The sequence below is a fragment of the Acipenser ruthenus genome, chromosome 19, assembly GCF_902713425.1.
Source record: "Acipenser ruthenus chromosome 19, fAciRut3.2 maternal haplotype, whole genome shotgun sequence".
NCBI classification, from domain to species: domain Eukaryota; kingdom Metazoa; phylum Chordata; class Actinopteri; order Acipenseriformes; family Acipenseridae; genus Acipenser; species Acipenser ruthenus.
This window is the reverse complement of record NC_081207.1, coordinates 517,719-535,000: the sequence shown is the minus strand read 5'-3', so window position 1 is coordinate 535,000 and position 17,282 is coordinate 517,719. Positions and strand designations below refer to the sequence as shown.

General features: G+C 48.0%; 1 protein-coding gene across 4 annotated transcripts in view; it reads right to left on the bottom strand.

Annotated features, from left to right (window-relative positions):
- LOC117424836 (inactive rhomboid protein 2-like) overlaps window positions 1-16,785 on the bottom strand; it is a 21,331-nt gene extending 4,546 nt beyond the window's left edge. For 2 of the 4 annotated variants that reach the window (XR_009307736.1, XM_058992240.1), the window contains exons 1-18: window positions 16,334-16,554; window positions 9,260-9,410; window positions 8,795-8,922; window positions 7,940-8,117; window positions 7,574-7,786; window positions 7,059-7,187; window positions 6,512-6,648; window positions 6,093-6,162; window positions 5,434-5,567; window positions 4,998-5,109; window positions 4,787-4,861; window positions 4,452-4,613; window positions 4,199-4,302; window positions 3,143-3,206; window positions 2,869-2,963; window positions 2,143-2,218; window positions 1,482-1,582; window positions 736-889 (exon numbers count right to left, since the gene is read on the bottom strand). Coding sequence is in view for 3 of the 4 variants with exons in the window: in XM_058992240.1 (XP_058848223.1) it covers window positions 736-889; window positions 1,482-1,582; window positions 2,143-2,218; window positions 2,869-2,963; window positions 3,143-3,206; window positions 4,199-4,302; window positions 4,452-4,613; window positions 4,787-4,861; window positions 4,998-5,109; window positions 5,434-5,567; window positions 6,093-6,162; window positions 6,512-6,648; window positions 7,059-7,187; window positions 7,574-7,786; window positions 7,940-8,117; window positions 8,795-8,922; window positions 9,260-9,385 (2,058 nt within the window). In the remaining variant the exon portion in view is untranslated. Of the gene's footprint in view, window positions 1-735; window positions 890-1,481; window positions 1,583-2,142; window positions 2,219-2,868; window positions 2,964-3,142; window positions 3,207-4,198; window positions 4,303-4,451; window positions 4,614-4,786; window positions 4,862-4,997; window positions 5,110-5,433; window positions 5,568-6,092; window positions 6,163-6,511; window positions 6,649-7,058; window positions 7,188-7,573; window positions 7,787-7,939; window positions 8,118-8,794; window positions 8,923-9,259; window positions 9,411-11,159; window positions 11,387-16,333; window positions 16,555-16,628 lie in introns of those variants that run through there. The other 2 variants (XM_058992241.1, XM_058992242.1) reach the window with 2 other exon arrangements.
- Window positions 16,786-17,282: the final 497 nt, after the last annotated feature.

The following is a 17,282-nucleotide window of genomic DNA, read 5'->3' as shown; positions in this document are numbered from 1 at the left end:
TGTGACCTGCCAGCAAACAGACCCACAGCCAGTTCCTGGAATCAAGGGACTGCCTACCACCTAAATCTAATGAATATCTCTGTGTGTTATTTAATGACCGCTTCTATTCCGGTATAGTTAAGTAAAGTAACAGCTTCTAGCAGTCAGGGTGTTTCTCTATACCCTGAGCTTAGCATGATTCACTCATTCCAGGTTTTATTACGAGCTCAGGCATGTCTTATTAAACTCATAATAAAACCAGGAATGGGTCAACCTGCTCTGCAACGGGAGTCTTATTTCCATCCCTGAACTGCATGGGCTGTGTAAAGCATCACGCAGTGGCAGCTATTTGCATCTCTGTCCCAACAGGTAAACCTCCCACCTTGAAAGCACAGCACAATAATTAATCCATCGGTCAACAGGATTATCTGAACTTTCCATCAGCAAACACTGAGGAGATAAACAGCTGGATTAAGACACTCAAACCCAAGTGACAAAACACAGAGTTAAAACACAGAGTCCTTTCACTAGCTCAGTGGTCAACTGGTCACTTTATCCCATTAGGGTGCTTCTCAAACCTATAGAATGTCCAGCTGTAGAATTTATATATTTTACAGGATACTAAAAAGCATGCAGCCTTCTTGCCGAAGCACCCCCATCCTCCAGTATAGTAAGATAATCTCAAGGGTACGCATTGAGAGCAGTGTCTCCTGCAGAGTGCAGAGTGCAGAGTGCAGCCCTGACACCACGGCTCACCTCAGCTCGGTAGGGCAGGAACAGCGCGCTGGCCAGGTTCCCGGTGATGCCGCTCAGGATGTAGATGATGGAGATGCGCAGCCAGCCTGCCAGCTTCTCCAGGTCCCTCAGCACCGTCATCTGGAAGACCACTGACACCACGAGGTGGATAACCCTGCAGGGAGCAGCAACAGGAGGGGCCCAGGGCTTGAGACTCACACTACCCTGGGGTTCAGAACTCCCCTTCTATGGGTACAATACTGAAATGACCAAATGTTCTTAAAACTAGCAAAATACATCCAAACTTTTACACCCAAACAAACAAATGCTGAATACCAGCAGTGATTTGAATGTTTTGGGGGATTGGAGGTACTTAACTCCTGTATAAACGAATCCAATCTAATCTTGATTACTGGCACTGGGTGGACACTTTCTTGTCCCGAGTCTCAGCAGTTTGTATACCAGGAAACCCTGAACAACTGGAACCATACGTCTGTGTGTGGGAACTGCGCAGAGAGACGGGGCGCCCGAGAAGCAACACTGCTGTAAGGGCAAGCCTAATGCTGCCACCTGCTGGACAATCCTCAGCACAGCACCTCTCCTCAAACAGGGAAAGAACACGAGACTTACACTGTGTAATTAAGTGTCATAGGTGCATATATTACAGGTAAGAGGTGCATATATTGCAGATTGTCATCCGGTTAATTATTGGTGGATCACACACTAAGCGCTGGCCTGCCGTGTGTGGTGATGGGGAGCTCCCTTACCCAGCATGCAGAAACAAGGAGAGCCACAGTCTGTAGAACTGGTCTGGAAAGTCTGGGTTCAGAAAGGGCAGCAGACCACACACCTTGTCCAGACAGTGCACCTGCGGGGAAACAGCCAGAGTAAGATGCACTGGGATCCTATACGGGAACACTGGAGTTCAGGGGAGCGTAGTGTGGAATTAACAATGCACCTGTTAATCCAGTACATAGGGTGTTAAAATACTTTAATAGTAACAGCAGCATGCTATGGTAATACAGAGCTATAGTGCAATTACTACACATCAGGATAGGAGGCTTTCCTCTACTGAGGAGTATTTCATACTGAATTGTAATAAACTCTTCTTATTCCCAGTTCAGATCACCAGCACCTTTAATAACGTGCTCAGAGGCGTTTAGGAATGGATCCTTAATGTAAGTGTGACCCCCATTCTCATATGATTTGCCAAAGTTAAACAATAAATAAATAAATACAGAGCAGCAGCGTCTCTATGTTATTTTCATATAAATAAATGAAGAGCAGCAGCGTCTCGATGTTACATTCGTACAGAGACATGCTGGCTTCACCAGGAGCCCTGCAAGTGTGTGATCCAGACGGGCCGCTCTGCCTGTGTTGAGCTCTGAGGAGGGGCCCTGTGGCTCTCGTGAGTTGCAGGGTGCATACCTGTGAGCAGAGTGTGGCCTCCTCATGGAAGTATCCCTGCACGAAGGTGCAGTATTCACGAGTGGTGATGTCACACCTGCAGAACAAGGGCACACTCACATGAGGACATGATCCAGTCCATGCAACACAACAGCAACACACACACACACAAACACACTGACATGAGCCATGCCATGCAACAGCAACACACACACACACACACACACACACTGACACGATCCATTCCATGCAACAGCACCACACACACACACTGTCTTTATCTATTCATTTAGATTGATTAAACTCCTCCCAGAACATTGTCTCTTGAATCCACTGATATGCTACATGTTTTACATCTGCTATATGAATGTACTTCTCCCTTCTTTCCTCTGGTTTATATAATTAACCTGTTCATCAGAGCACTGTATCGCAGCGACCCCGAGACTGTGTTTGGGGGTTCAGTGTGCAGTGTAATTAACCTGTTCATCAGCGCGCTGTATCGTAGAGACCCCGGGACTGTGTTTGGGGGTTCAGTGTGCAGTGTAATTAACCTGTTCATCAGAGTGCTGTATCGCAGAGACCCCGGGACTGTGTTTGGGGGTTCAGTGTGCAGTGTAATTAACCTGTTCATCAGAGCGCTGTATCGTAGAGACCCCGGGACTGTATTTGGGGGTTCAGTGTGCAGTGTAATGAACCTGTTCATCAGAGCGCTGTATCACAGAGACCCCGGGACTGTATTTGCCCTACCTTCCCTTGGTCCCGATGCAGCAGGGTCTGCCCTTGATGGCACAGTCCATGTGCTTCAGGCCTGTGTGGTTGTTCTTGCCCTGATAGGTGCAGATCTGAAACAAGGACACAGCACAGGCTGCACGGGACGCTTCACTGTGATAAAACCCCTCAATACCCAACAGGATCTGCTATTTTTCCAGGAAGTCACGTAGAGGAAGAAAACAATTTAAACAGAAAGGCCCCTTGACTGGGGGCACAGTCTGGAACACCCAGGCTGACTGGCTTCACTCACCGGCCACCTCGTGATGTCGTCCGGCCAGATGTGAGGCACGGCCGAAGCAGGCTCTTCACAGGTCCTGTCAGAGCGACACGAGAGACAATGAGCACAGTGGAGACAGGGGGCACACACTCACCACACTGACTGATAGCACCAAGCTCTGAATGAGCACAGTGGAGACAGGGGGCACACACTCACCACACTGACACAGTGACACACTGACAGCACCAAGCTCTGAATGAGCACAGTGGAGACAGGGGGCACACACTCACCACACTGACACAGTGACACACTGACAGCACCAAGCTCTGAATGAGCACAGTGGAGACAGGGGGCACACACTCACCACACTGACACACTGACAGCACCAAGCTCTGAATGAGCACAGTGGAGATCAGAGGTAACTGGTCATTATTCAGAGTGCCGACAATGATTCAAGCATCAAGCTGAATGTAGGAGAATTGCATTACTCCAACACTCCAGAAGATGACAGCATTGTGCAAGAAACAGAAAGGAGCCAATATCTGAGATGAAACAACAGAGCACAGCCTGGAAAGAAAGCAGAGCCTGGAAACAGAGCACAGCCTGGAAAGAAAGCAGAGCCTGGAAACAGAGCACAGCCTGGAAACAGAGCAGAGCCTGGAAGCACAGCAGAGCCTGGAAGCACAGCAGAGCCTGGAAACACAGCAGAGCCTGGAAGCACAGCAGAGCCTGGAAACACAGCACAGCCTTGAAAGAGAGCAGAGCCTGGAAAGAGAGCAGAGCCTGGAAACACAGCAGAGCCTGGAAGCACAGCAGAGCCTGGAAGCACAGCAGAGCCTGGAAGCACAGCAAAGCCTGGAAAGAGAGCAGAGCCTGGAAGCACAGCAGAGCCTGGAAGCACAGCAGAGCCTGGAAACACAGCAGAGCCTGGAAACAGAGTGCTGCTGCTGTGATGCGGTCATTGCTTGGAACAGTTGTAATCACCCCCCCCCCCCCTCGAGACTTCAGGCTCAGTGAGGAATTATTCCCGGTTCACTTTCTAAATACAAGTTGATAAAACCAAACAGGAGCGGAGAGGGGCTACTGTACCGGGGGTCCTGGTGACACACCGCTCCTGATGACCTCACTCCTTCAGCACCCTCCATCGGGGGGCCAGTCTTCTCAGTCCACTTCTCAAAGCTAGCGAGAGTCTCCTGCAAACAGGGAGGGGCACACAAATCAGATCAGTATCACAGAGCTGTGTGAGCAGTGCTGTGCTAGTTTCACCACTGGAGTCACAAGGTCCCGAGCTTTGGTAAAAGCGACTCGATCATGTAAGGCAGCTGCACAGCGCTGGACTCACCGAGCAGTCGTCAGGCAGGGTCTGCACGCAGCCTGAGTTGTCGTTCTGGACACAGCAGCCCGATCCCCTCTCCCTCTCCTTTGCCTTCTCGATGAGCGCAGCGATCTGCTCGTCACGTCGGATACACGGGGAGAACTTAGCACCCAGGTGGATCAGTGAGTCCTGGGAAACACACACAACACAACATAACACACACACACACACACACACACACAACACACACACACACACACAACACAGACACAGGAGACAGAAATGAGGGAAAGACATTGAATTCATGGCAGTATTCAATCCATACTCACTGGAACGCAATGATATGAATCAGAAACACTCACTGAACTGGGTCCTATCCAGAAGTTCTCCTGCTGTATGTATTTCACACTTTCGTACACCCCTTTGTTTCGGAGGACCTGAGGAGCGATAAACACATCAGACGCAGGACAACGATGGGGGCCTGGAGTGAATACTGATGCCAACATCCCGATATCCATACCGGTCTAGCCGGGACACTCCGGAGATCCACACCGGTCTAGCCGGGACACTCACCAGATCAGAGGACACATGCTGCGCGAATCCCACGGGGGCGATGCCGTAGGTGCCGATGGCCAGCAGAGTAACGAGGATGTGAACGAACGTGATCCAGTAGGTGAAGTAGGGCCTGGAATTAGGGGAGCCATGGAGAAAAGACATCTATTGGAAATATGTTTTAAAAACTGCTGTCAATACCACAGTTTTAAGTAAAAGTCTTTGTTGATCTTGTTTTAGTGTTGCAGGAGACAGCAGTGTACCTGCAGGGCTATCGATTACCCAGGGATAGAAATAAGACCCCTGTTGCATAGCAGTTTCACCCATTCCACATTTTCGCTGGATTAGCCCCAGTTTATAAGTAACAAACTCAGGGGCGTGTCTTACTAAACTCATAGTAAAACCAGGAATGGATCAGACTGCTATGCAATGGGAGTGGTATTGCCACCCTGGTTACCTGTGGCTGTTGAAGTCCTCCAGCTGTTTCTGCACAGTGCTGCTCAGGCTGCGACGGTACGTGCGGTTCATCCACTTCCCCACCACCCCCAGCCCGTACTGACGCCTCTTCTTGTCAAAGGCAAAGTGCTTCACCTGTAAGGAAAGAGTTCATGAAAAGAATGCAAAACTAGGACTGAGACGCAGCTGAGCTGCTGCTATGTGGGCAGCATGTGCTGCCATCAGGCAAAGAACGTTACATTACCTGGGAAAGGGGTTATAAAATGAACAGACCTGACCTCACCTGACCTGCTGCAAGCAAGGTGGTCTGGTCAAAACGCTGCTGACACACAGAGATAAGCCAGCGACTTGGGGTGCAGAGACTGTATAAAACAGCAGCACTTGGAGACGCTTTCAAGAAGCAGACCTGAGTCCTCTCCCAACGACTGACCATGCCGCGCCCGTGCTTCTTCCAGAGGATTAGGTCCGTGGTCACTGTTTCATTTCTGTTCATAATTAGGGCTACATTATTATGTCTAAATGTTTAAGCACTATGTGTGTAACTTTGGAATATTGGAATCGATAAAAGGAAACTTGTTCAATTCTTCTTAAATCCTTGTCGTGTGTGCTGCTTCACACAGAGAAATACCAACTGAGTAATCCTGTAGTTTCCTTTCATACCTGCGAGGCGATGCGCCGGCCCCTGCGAGGTGGGGGTCCTCCCACAGTGGGGGACTTCGACGCGTCCTTACTGCAGAGAGAGGAGACCGGGAGAGCCGTTCACACACCCACACACAGCACCCAAAATAAAACACAAAGACATCCGCATCTTTAAAAAACTAAAGGGAGTTAATGTGCCCAGATTCTTATGGGTGACACAGAATCGCTCAACTGTTCTGTGGGTCAAGTATCCAGATTCATGTTTTTAAGAGAACACAGAACTATGGATTTATCATTGAAACCACAGTAGTCAAGTGGCCTTTACTCATGAGGCAATGCTTTATTTGAATTGGACACCATCGTAGAGCCTATATAGAGCCGGCACTGCGTAGCTATCACAGTATCATTGATGTGTCCCTCTCTGTGCCTCTCTCACTCACAGGCTGGGCTGCAGGCTCTCCCCTGGCTGCATGTCTCCTCCGAAGGGCGCTGGGTGAGGGGAGGCGTAGCTGGCTGAGAGCGGGGGGGATTCGAACACATCGTCTGCCATCGAGCACATCTCCTCGTGCATGTCCATCTGCAGAGAGGAAGCAGCGGCCACACGGAGTCAGAGGTCAAACAGAAAACACAGCAATCAAGGGACAGACACCTGTCGTATCTCAGCTGGCTGCCTTTGAAGCACAGGGATGATTTACTTATTATGAGATGATTATTACTGTTTGCCACGCAATTGTTCCTTGTGTGACGATCTCCCACCCAGAGCATGGGAATGAGGTGCTGTGATACCGGATCTGCAACAAGAGCGCAGAATAAAAACACATCTTCGTGCTGCTCTCCTTGTTCAGGGGGTCAAACCGACACACCTTTTACACGACTTCCTCCAATTTTGCTGCTAGCTGACACATGGTTGGCTACCTCCAAGATATGATGGAAACATGCAGAACAAACATCTCGTCTACGGAAGGGAAAGAAGAGAGCTGCTCTTGCCTTACTAAAAAAGGAGGAGTCAAAAGTGTCTGCTGCGTCCACGCCGTCCTCCTCCAGCCAGCTGGGCCGAGCGAAGCTGCATCGGGGGAGGCTCCTCTTGGGCAGCGAGCTGGACAGCACGGGGCGTCCCTGCAAACACACACACAAGCAAACAGGGACATTGGAGTGGGCTGGTGTCAGAGCACGGGGTGCCCCTGCAAAACACACACACACAAGCAAACAGGGACATTGGAGTGGGCTGGTGTCAGAGCACGGGGCGCCCCTGCAAACACACACACAAGAAAACAGGGACATTGGAGTGGGCTGGTGTCAGAGCACGGGGCGCCCCTGCAAACACACACACAAACAAACTGGGACATTGGAGTGGGCTGGTGTCAGAGCACGGGGCGCCCCTGCAAACACACACACAAGCAAACAGGGACATTGGAGTGGGCTGGTGTCAGAGCACGGGGTTGCGGCACAATGGAAAAGTGGAGGCCTGGCGCCGTCACCGAGTGTTACAACGGCAGCGTCACCTTGAAGATGGAGGCGGCGGCGCGGAAGCTCATTTGCGCCACGGACTCCCTCTTCCTGGCCGGCAGGCGGGCGTAGCCGGAGCGCACGCTGGTGAAGGAGCTGAGCGACGTCACGCCCGGGGTCTGAGGAGGCTGGGTGTGGTGGGGGGTCCGCGGCTGATCCGTTTCATCAGGGTACCGGAACGCACGCCCGCGAGCCAGAGGGTCGACAATCTGGGGAGGGGAAGAGAAGAAACTGAATGATCACCTGCAGCTGATTCCACGGCCCACAACGCAAACCCCGCTAAAGACTTAATAAAGAGAAGAGGCAAGACAAAGGGGTTTTAAAGTTGTGTTTGTGTGCAGGAGGAGGGAGGAGGAGGTTACCTTTGGCAGCTTGCAGGGTGCAGGGGACTCCTGCCCGTCCTGGCTGGGTAGCTCCAGGTCCCTGTACTGTGCTTTGAGTTTCCCATAGCGCTGGCTGCAGTGCCGCACACTCTTGCGCTGCCACTCCTGCTGCTTGCTCTCACAGTCGCTGCCCACTCCGAACCACTGCGCAGCGCCCCTGTGTGGCAGGAGGACTGAAAGTCAGCACTCAGACCACAGAGGAACATTTAAACTGCAGGGAGGGAGGAGCCACCAGGATAATAGCTGCTACCGTCTGATGCTCTACACAGCCTATACAGTACAGGGATGGAAAGAAGACTCCCGTTGCAGAGCAGTTTGATGCATTCCTGGTTTTACTATAAGTTTAATAATAAGACACACCTGAGCTTGTTACATATACACTGTGGCTAATCAAGCTCTTAGTAAAACCTGGAATGGATGAAACTGCTATGCAATAGGAGTCTTATTTCCATCCCTGCTGTAGTACAGCACAACATGCAAAACACTGGAAAATAATTCTCAGCGTGGAAACTTCCCTTGCTGAGAAGAAACATGCGGCCCAAGCATGTTCAGCAGATTACACGTTTCCACTGAAGCAAAGCCAGCACTCATTTATTCAAACGTTCCTCGATGTTGTCACGTAAAATGTTGAAAGTTAGTTCATTTGTTTTGTTATCCTGAGGGTGCTGCTAATGCCGAGTTACGGAATCAGGCAATTCAACAACATCATGGCACCATGCCACATCACAGGCCCTGTTGTGTAAGGAGAATGTCAGGCTCCCTCTGTGTGTGTGTGTTTGTGTGTGTGTGTGTGTGTGTGTATGTCCGTGTGGGTGTGGGTGTGTGTCTCTGTACCTGCGGATGCTCTGTGAGAGGGAGCCCTGTCTCTGAAACGCACTGCGTCTCTCCTGGGCGTCGCTGTCAGACTGCCCCTCGCTCGACCCACGGCGGCTTCCACTCTTCTTCAGAGATGGTCGGAGTAGCTGGAGGGGAGAGAGGAGCACAGGTCAGAGGGAAGGAGCTGCACTGGGAGGAGGTTCACGGGACACAAAACCACTAAACGATGACACAGTCTCCACATTTGTTTTCAGGGTTGATGCAGGCTCTGAATTGACTTGAAGTCCTAATCTAAACACGAGAAGGACGTGGGGATCAATACAGGTGTAAATACTGCTCTACAACACTGGAACACAGCCTTTGTCATTATAGATTTTGACTTTATTTTTTATAATCTTGTAGACACTATGAACATGCCCACACAGGCGCACACACACACACAGACACTTGCTGCCCTCTGGTGGAGCTGCTGTGAATGCTCACCTTGCTGCTGCTCCCCCCCTTGTCCTCCTCTGGTGGGGGGATGTTGATGACGAGGCTGGGCGGTTTCCTGCTCTGGAGCCGGCTGTCAGACTGGCTGCCCCCGTTGAGCTGCTCCTCGGAGGCCATCCTAACAGGGAGACTCGGGTCCGAGCTGCAACACCAAGAGGGAGAGGAAACATGAGAACACAAGACAGGAGGCCATCCTCACAGGAGACTCGGGTCCATCCAAGCTCATCCGTTTCCTAGTAGCTGATTGATCTCAGAACCCTGTCAAGTTGGGTCTTAAAGGATCTGCCTCAACAACATGACTAGGTAACCCATTCCGTCCCCTCGCCACAGCGGGCATCAGAAACTCACTCCAACCCCAGCAGACAACACTCCTCCCAGACAGGAGGGGGAGGAGAGCTGGGGTCTTCAGAGCTGACTGAGTCTCAAATGTATTTATATATAGAGAATATTAGTCAATTGGAAGGTTGAAACTCAATTTAATTTGAAGTATTTTGTTGCTGTTCATTTTGGGCATGCTAAAAAAAAAAGGATGTTTAAATACTATACATGTAAAAAAAACAAAAACAAAAAAAACCCATCAATTCCATTCCACCGTTTTCCGCTAGCAATGACCACTCCACTCCACTCCAGGGTTAACCGGTTAACGTGACAGAATGAACTACTACAGGGTTCTGGATGGAAGTTTAATTGGTTCAATTAAACAATTAGTGCTGGAACAAAAGGACCAGTACTGGAAGGGCCAGCTCTGGCCAGCCCTGCTCTAGTGCCCGTGTGTGTATTTCAATGAGAATGATTGCTCTGCTAATCCCACACTCGAAAGAAAGCAGCACACTAATTCAATTCGTTTTGTCACGGAAGACAGCTGCTTGGCTAAAAGGGACGCTGCTATTAAATTAATGATCGCCCATCATGGGAAAAGGCGCTGGTCCTGCTGGAGTGGACAGAGCAGGGAGAGCGCTGAATAAAAGAGCAGCCCTAATCCAGCTTTACAAATCAGACCCATTAACCAGACTTAGATAACCAGCGAGGTCAAACAGTTACAGGGGCAACTGCAGGACAAGCAGTCAGCAGCACTTGGGTAGCAGGGTCCGGGTAGGCAGTGTGTAAACGCAGCTCCATTCTTTTTCGCTCTATTAAACTGGTACATGGTTGCGATCGGCAGGGGGGGGGTATTGTGAACTCTGTGTATGAATGAATACACAGCCATGGAGGGGAAAACACATGTGCTGCTCAATCAAAAGTCTTTCACTACATCAACCCAAACCAAACAAACACACACACAAAACAGTTCTCCGCCCGCGCTTTGCCTTAGTAGGAGAAAGTCACTGTCCTGGCTTTTGTTAACAGCAAACTCCGTATAGAACATCAACCTGCAGAATTACCGTGTTCCAGCACACAATGCACACATATTCTGTTACAAACTTTACCAGATTGTGAAGCTGCCTGCTGAAAACAACAACATTATCAGTGAAGGGCAGGCTAGCAAAGAAGAAAAGAAATTGTACATGTATTTGTGATGTACGCTACTTGGATATCTGAATCCAAAAGTATACCCTTTACACCTTCTGCAGTCTAACTGTGTAGGTAAATGGTTTGAATAGAGCTGCTAAACTACTGGGCTGTGCCTGTGTGCTCGGATCATCTCTCTGGCCATGTGAAAGGGAGCAGGGTGAGAAGGATCACAATTAGGCTTCGCTATAACAGAGTGAACCGCAGAGAAATCCATCTGCAGAGCTTCACAGATGAGACTACTAACCCAGCCCAACATTCATCCTTCGCTATTAAACACTCACTCGAGGTACATTCAGAAATACCAAAAGAAACTTCAAAGCAAAAAACAACTGGAATACAAGACGTTCAAGGCAGTACATTATAAAATGAAGTCACTCACCCAGCGACGATGCTGTAAAAGCACAAATATCCCTGCAGAAAGCTTGAAGGATGCGTTTGCCCGAAGCAATAAGACTCCTCTTTCTTTCTCTAGTCTGGGCTGGACAGACCGTGCTAAGCAGCAGCCTGGGACAGCAGGGTTCCACCCCTCTCAGTCAGTACAGATCAATACCCTGCCTCTTAGCATCAGCATGGCAGCTCCACTGGAAACATAAACCTAATTACCTCAACCATGGTACACATGCGAGTGAACTCCAAACTGGGGGGGGGGGGGGGGGGGGGGGGTCCTGTCTCCCCCGACAGCTGTCAAGAGCCCCAGTGGGACCTGGAACCAGATCCCAAACATCTGCCACTGTGCTCCGAACCAGGGAATAAGAAAACTGGAATATCTTTTAGGTAGCGCTATTAATAAGGGTTGGAATACTAATCTGTGTGTTAAAAGCATGGAAACTGACCATTATTCGAAAGAGCAGTTCTCTGGCAAGCAGTAGGAATGAATCCATGAATGCACACTGAATTGCATTGGGAAAAGCTGCCCAGTGTTTGGTGCTCATAAGAAGGTGCTGGATTGAAGTGGCCCTGATTGTGGATCCAGTCCAGGTATCAGATTAGACAAACACAGCATCATCCCTGGTCATATTCCAATCAGGTCCCGAGGCTGAGGCCAGTGTCTGCGCTGCAGGGACAGCTATGTGTGTGGGATCCTGTATAACCATCTTCAGGGTATCAGTGTTTATAAAGCAACAAACAACATTCCAGCCCTATAAACACACAAAAAAGCAATGCTCAATAAATGCGTGCTATAAAAAAGAAGCTAAACAAGACATCAGCGAGGGACACTAGGACCACATCTTCATGTTAGAGTTTCCACAAGGCACTTACAGCAGTGATGTGAAGGGAGATAACACCTACAGTACATGCTGGGTGTGCTTTCTTCACAAAGCCTGGAATTGTTTATTTAAAGTTTTTAAAAGTTTCAGTTCATGTGATGGAGTTTGATATCCAAGCATGTTTCATGTGTACAACACTCCATTGAAACAGTTCTGTCAATCATTCTCGAGTTAGAGCTCTGTGTGCTGTCCTCTGTTTGCAGGGTTAGGGTTTGGGTTCTTCGAGTTGTAGCTTGGATTGACGTGGCTCCTGGATGCTCGCTGTATGGCATGTCGAGAGGACTTGAAAAGCAGTTTTAATGTAATGCCAGGCTGGAATAAAGCTCCCAGCAGGCAGTAACCCTGACAGGGTCAGGTTTCAGTGCACATCCGCTCTGCTGTCATTGAGCGCTAAGCAGAAAGGGCCACTCCTTCCACAGACAGAGAGAAGAGAAATGGCAGCTGCTTTCTCAGAGCTACAGCCACTCCTCTACGCGGTTACTCATTCAGTCAGCAGCACGAGACTCCCACAACTTCATCACAACTCTCTTCACCTGGCTGTGAAGGCAGTGCCAAGGTGGCTGAATACACAGTCCATTAATAAATCAATAATGAAGGTCTGGGTTTTAAATTATTTAAAAAAAAAAAAACAAAAAAAAAACAAGAGTACAGAAAAAAAAAAGTTTGTTATTTGCTTTCGGTTTGCGAAGAAAAGAAGACCTAACTTCAAGTATAACTGTCAAAGAGACTTGTGTTCAAAACAGCAGTAAAAGGAAACCATCAGGGGGCAACTCTCTTATCATGAATACAATCAAATAAAGCGAGTCCTGAAAGTACTTAGTGTGTGTGAAGCCTGGGGCTCTGTAGAAACGTAAGCCTTGTGCACGCTGGGATCTGAGGTCAAACCTTTTCAACACACATCGCTGCTGCTGCTGCTGCTGCTTCGTCTCGAAGATCTATTTCAGTACAAATGCATCTAAACAAACCACAGAGCTCCATTACTCACAGTGCCATCATCACGCACAGGAACCTGTGATGAGTGCAACACTCTGGCAGACTGGTGACTCAGACACATGCACTGGTACCCATCACTGCAAACACATTCCATTTACATCACGAGGCTCCTAGAGCTATCCAGAACTCCTCGCACTGTATGCAAAACGAGGCCCTGAATGAAGCACGGGCACACAGCACACAGCTTGCATTAGGAACAAGGATCAGTGATGACTCAGGAGCAATCACTTCCTTTAAACCCAGCAGAGACTCTCTGGTTAATATTAAAGTGATTATTATTATTATTATTATTATTATTATTATTATTATTATTATTATTATTATTATTATTAATAATAATAATAATAATAAATCACTTTCAATGCAAGGAGGCACCCTTGCTCTAAGGCCTGTGGAATCGTTCTGCTGCAGAGCAGGTTCCAGGCATTGCAATGACTCAGTCTCTCTTCCTTCTTCTTTCCTGGGTGTTGCAGGAATGTGAACAGTGTTGGGATGTTTGAGAGCTGTTAGCATTACGCTGCAATTTCCTGTGTTTGTATACAGCTTCAAATACCACTTGGAACTCTTAAAAACGACTTTTTATAAAATTTAGGGGAAACGTGTCGGGCTTTAGACCTCTGATCAGAGATGAGCCCCCAAATTCCTTTCTTTAAAAATGCAATATACTGTATATCTAGCTCTATCGGTCTCTATCAGCTCAATCTGGCTGCTTCTTGCAGGGATTTCTTTCACTCTGCGACTGCTCTGCACTGTGGCTTCCTAAACCCTGCACTGAATTCCCTTGTGAAGGCGATGCAGGGTGTCTGTTCATTAAGGCATGTCTGAGCAGGTAAGCAGCACAGTCCCATGCTCCTCCTGGGGAGAAGAGTTCTCTGCAAGTCCCTGCAAGAACTGTCTTGTTTCTCCTTTATTCAATCTACATTCCTGAGACAGAGACATGAATGGCTGGCTCAGATAACATACCCGCTCTTTTCCACGGCCGTCACATCCGTCATGTTCCGAGAACTGAAAACAGGACAGCTGCTAAAATACGCGCTACAGAAAGCAATGCTTAACTAGAGTTTAAGGAGACGTGATAAACCAGAAAAGGGGTATTTGAGTTGATCTCAAATCCTGCCTCTGAACTAAAGCGCGACGCTGTTTTGGCATGAAATGTAGCTTTTGGTTTGTGCTTCAGCATCCCCCTGTTCGAGGCTCTGTGGTGTAACAGAATTTCAACACCGGTCCTGTCAACATCTTGTTCCTCCCTCATTGCACAAGCCTTACCCCCTCCCACAGGAGCCAAACCGCGCTTTCAGCTACAAACCAACAGAACTTCCTTTCATTTAACCGTTGCATCCCTGCACTGAACACCTGGCTTCAGCCTTCGGTTCGCTTGCTACGCAAATGTAAACGTGCAGTGTCTTAAACTGCTCTAGTTTCAATATCAGACTGGGGCTGCCTGCCCACCTCAAGCTTGTGATCCAGTCTGAGACAGCGCTGACACACAGGAGGGCTGAGAAAGGGTCTGTGCACAACAAAGGAAACTTTCACAAGAACATGAGGGCCAATCCCCAGAAGTGACTTGCTAACCTCTGACTAAGAGGTACAGAGCTAGAGGTGAAGGATGTTAGAAATTAAACAAGCAAACCAGAAAAAGAAAGCTAATCTCTTTCTTTATTAGTAATATTGCTTTTAACAAGCAAACTTGTACAAGGCTTTCAGATTCCACGTGTGCACAGCTGCAATAACATGTGCAGAGCAGAGGAATCAAGCCTTTCAATAACACTGTGCAGAGCAGAGGAATCAAGCCTTTCAATAACACTGTGCAGAGCAGAGGAATCAAGCCTTTCAAGGAGGCTGTGTGGTCCAGTGGTTAAAGAAAAGGGCTTGTAATCAGAAGGTCCCCGGTTCAAATCCCACATCAGACACTGACTCATTGTGTGACCCTGAGCAAGTCACTTAACCTCCTTGTGCTCCGTATTTTGGGTGAGACGTAATTGTAAGTGACTCTGCAGCTGATGCATAGTTCACACACCTTAGTCTCTGTAAGTTGCCTTGGATAAAGGCGTCTGCTAAATAAACTAATAATAATAATAACACTGTGCAGAGTGGGATTGCTCTACATTGGAAGCGTATTTACATAACAGTCCTTAATTGCAAAGAGTTGGGAAAAAAGTAAGTAAATAACCAGATACAGTGAAATAAAAAATAAGAGCGCTGCTTTTGGGATTAGAGACTGTAATAATAAGGTAATACGGTTATTATTCATCACGTTTACACAGGGAGCCCTTGCAGAGATGAATGCGAGCTCATTCTCACAGCAGAGATCTCGCAACCCTGGCTCCTGCTTGCCAGTTCTTGTCATTCTAGGAAACATGAGACACGGAATTCACGGAGAAGCCAGGCCATGGAGGTGGCACAGTACTGCTGTGCCAAAGAAGTACAATTCCGAGAGAAAGCTTCGATTGCACCACCTCACAGTGTTAATCAGCAAAGAGAAATGAGCATCTCAAAAGGACAGATCCGATCCATTTATTAAGAAGTGTGACAGGAACCTAATCACAAGTCACACACGGTGGGGTTGCTCTACAGTGAAGCGCTGCACTGCCTTGCGCAATTAACCACCCTGTGCAGACCGAGAAGTACAAAAACACAACCACGAGCACGTCGCATTCACGCTTCATTTGTCTGTGACTGACACGCGTTGACTACCAGCCCCGAGAACGGTGGAAATGCAACTCTCAGGGGTAAAAATAATCGTTCAGAAACTGTCCAGCCGCACAGCTCAAGCGCAGCTTATTTCCTTCGACACGCTTTTCCGCTTCATTAATAAACTGCATTCTTTCACAACTACAATGCATTAAGAAAAGTTTGGACAGGCGAACTCGATTTACTTTGCGTGATAGTTTACTGTTTGTGTTTTAAAAGTTTAGATTGCTGTACTAACAATCTTTGTTTAAGCGTTGTTTTTTTCTATTAATTCACTGCCAACTAAGGGAAATGTTAGTGTTACAACCTCCTTCTCAAGCCAGAAGACTTCTCGTCATACATCTGCGTACCGTAAATAATGTGTTCATTCCTATGATGAGATCCTGCCCCTGAGTCACTGGAGCGGTAGTAACGAGCCGAGTACCCGCCCGGAGCTGCTGTGTTTTATAAATCCACACAAAAAGATACCTCATTCTGCTCAGAAAAGAACGGTCCCTATTGTAAGCTATACAACTGTATATATGTGTGCGTGTGTGTGCAGCGGCATATCTATTGTTTTAAACAAATTAAATGAATGATTTTAAAGACGAGGAGGACTCACCCAGTGGAGATTCCAAACTCTCCAACTTGTGACGAACCAGAAATAGTTTCCTTGCGTACAGTTAGTTTGATATAATCTAGTGAATGAAAAAAAAAGCGTAAGAGTCTTGTTTCACTTCCTTTCTGTGACTTGACGTAAATATGTTTTCACTATAACGGGAGGGGCTTGTCACCGACCTATACCTAACGTTAGGATGGAAAGGACTTGGTACACCCCCAAAGCGCACGAAGTCGTGTCTGATAAAGCAGGTTTGCGTCTAGGACGAGTAGAAGGACAGGGTGGTTGCATTGCTTACATTCAGATTAAAGTGCGTTCAGCCGTGAGCACGCGTGCTGTAATATTTTACCACCTCGCTGCACACAAAACCGGCAGGGTTCCGTTCCAAAGTCCCCGTCACTTACACCTGAGCGCGCAGCCAGCTGGCCCCTCCCACTCCGGGACACTGCAGAAAGGTGAACTCACCTGAGCGCGTCGGGGCTTTGTGTGCGTGCTAGCGCTGACGTCTCAAATAAGGAGGCGCACATAAACTGTAAAATAAATAAATAAATAAATAAATAAATAAATAAATCAATAAAATAAAAACACACATACACACACGCGCGCGCACACGCACACACTTTTTTTTTTTTTTTTTTTTTAATAAATACATGTCGCATAGCTTTTTGGTTTACATTTGTAATATGTGAAATAAGATGTTTTTGTTTGTTTGGTGCAGAAGGCGGCCCAGCAGCAAGCGGTGACTGAACGCGTTGGAATCGATCAGAGACAGAGAGCGTGAGAACCATTGCAGGGTTTCTCCCATAACAGAAGACACCCGACTAATTGAGAACATCACACATTTAGAAAGGACACGCTATCTTTTCTTTACACACATCTTTACTGTGCTCGTTGCACTCTTTGCGTTCCACCACCAGAGGGCCCCCTGAGTTTGAAAATCAGGGGACTGGAT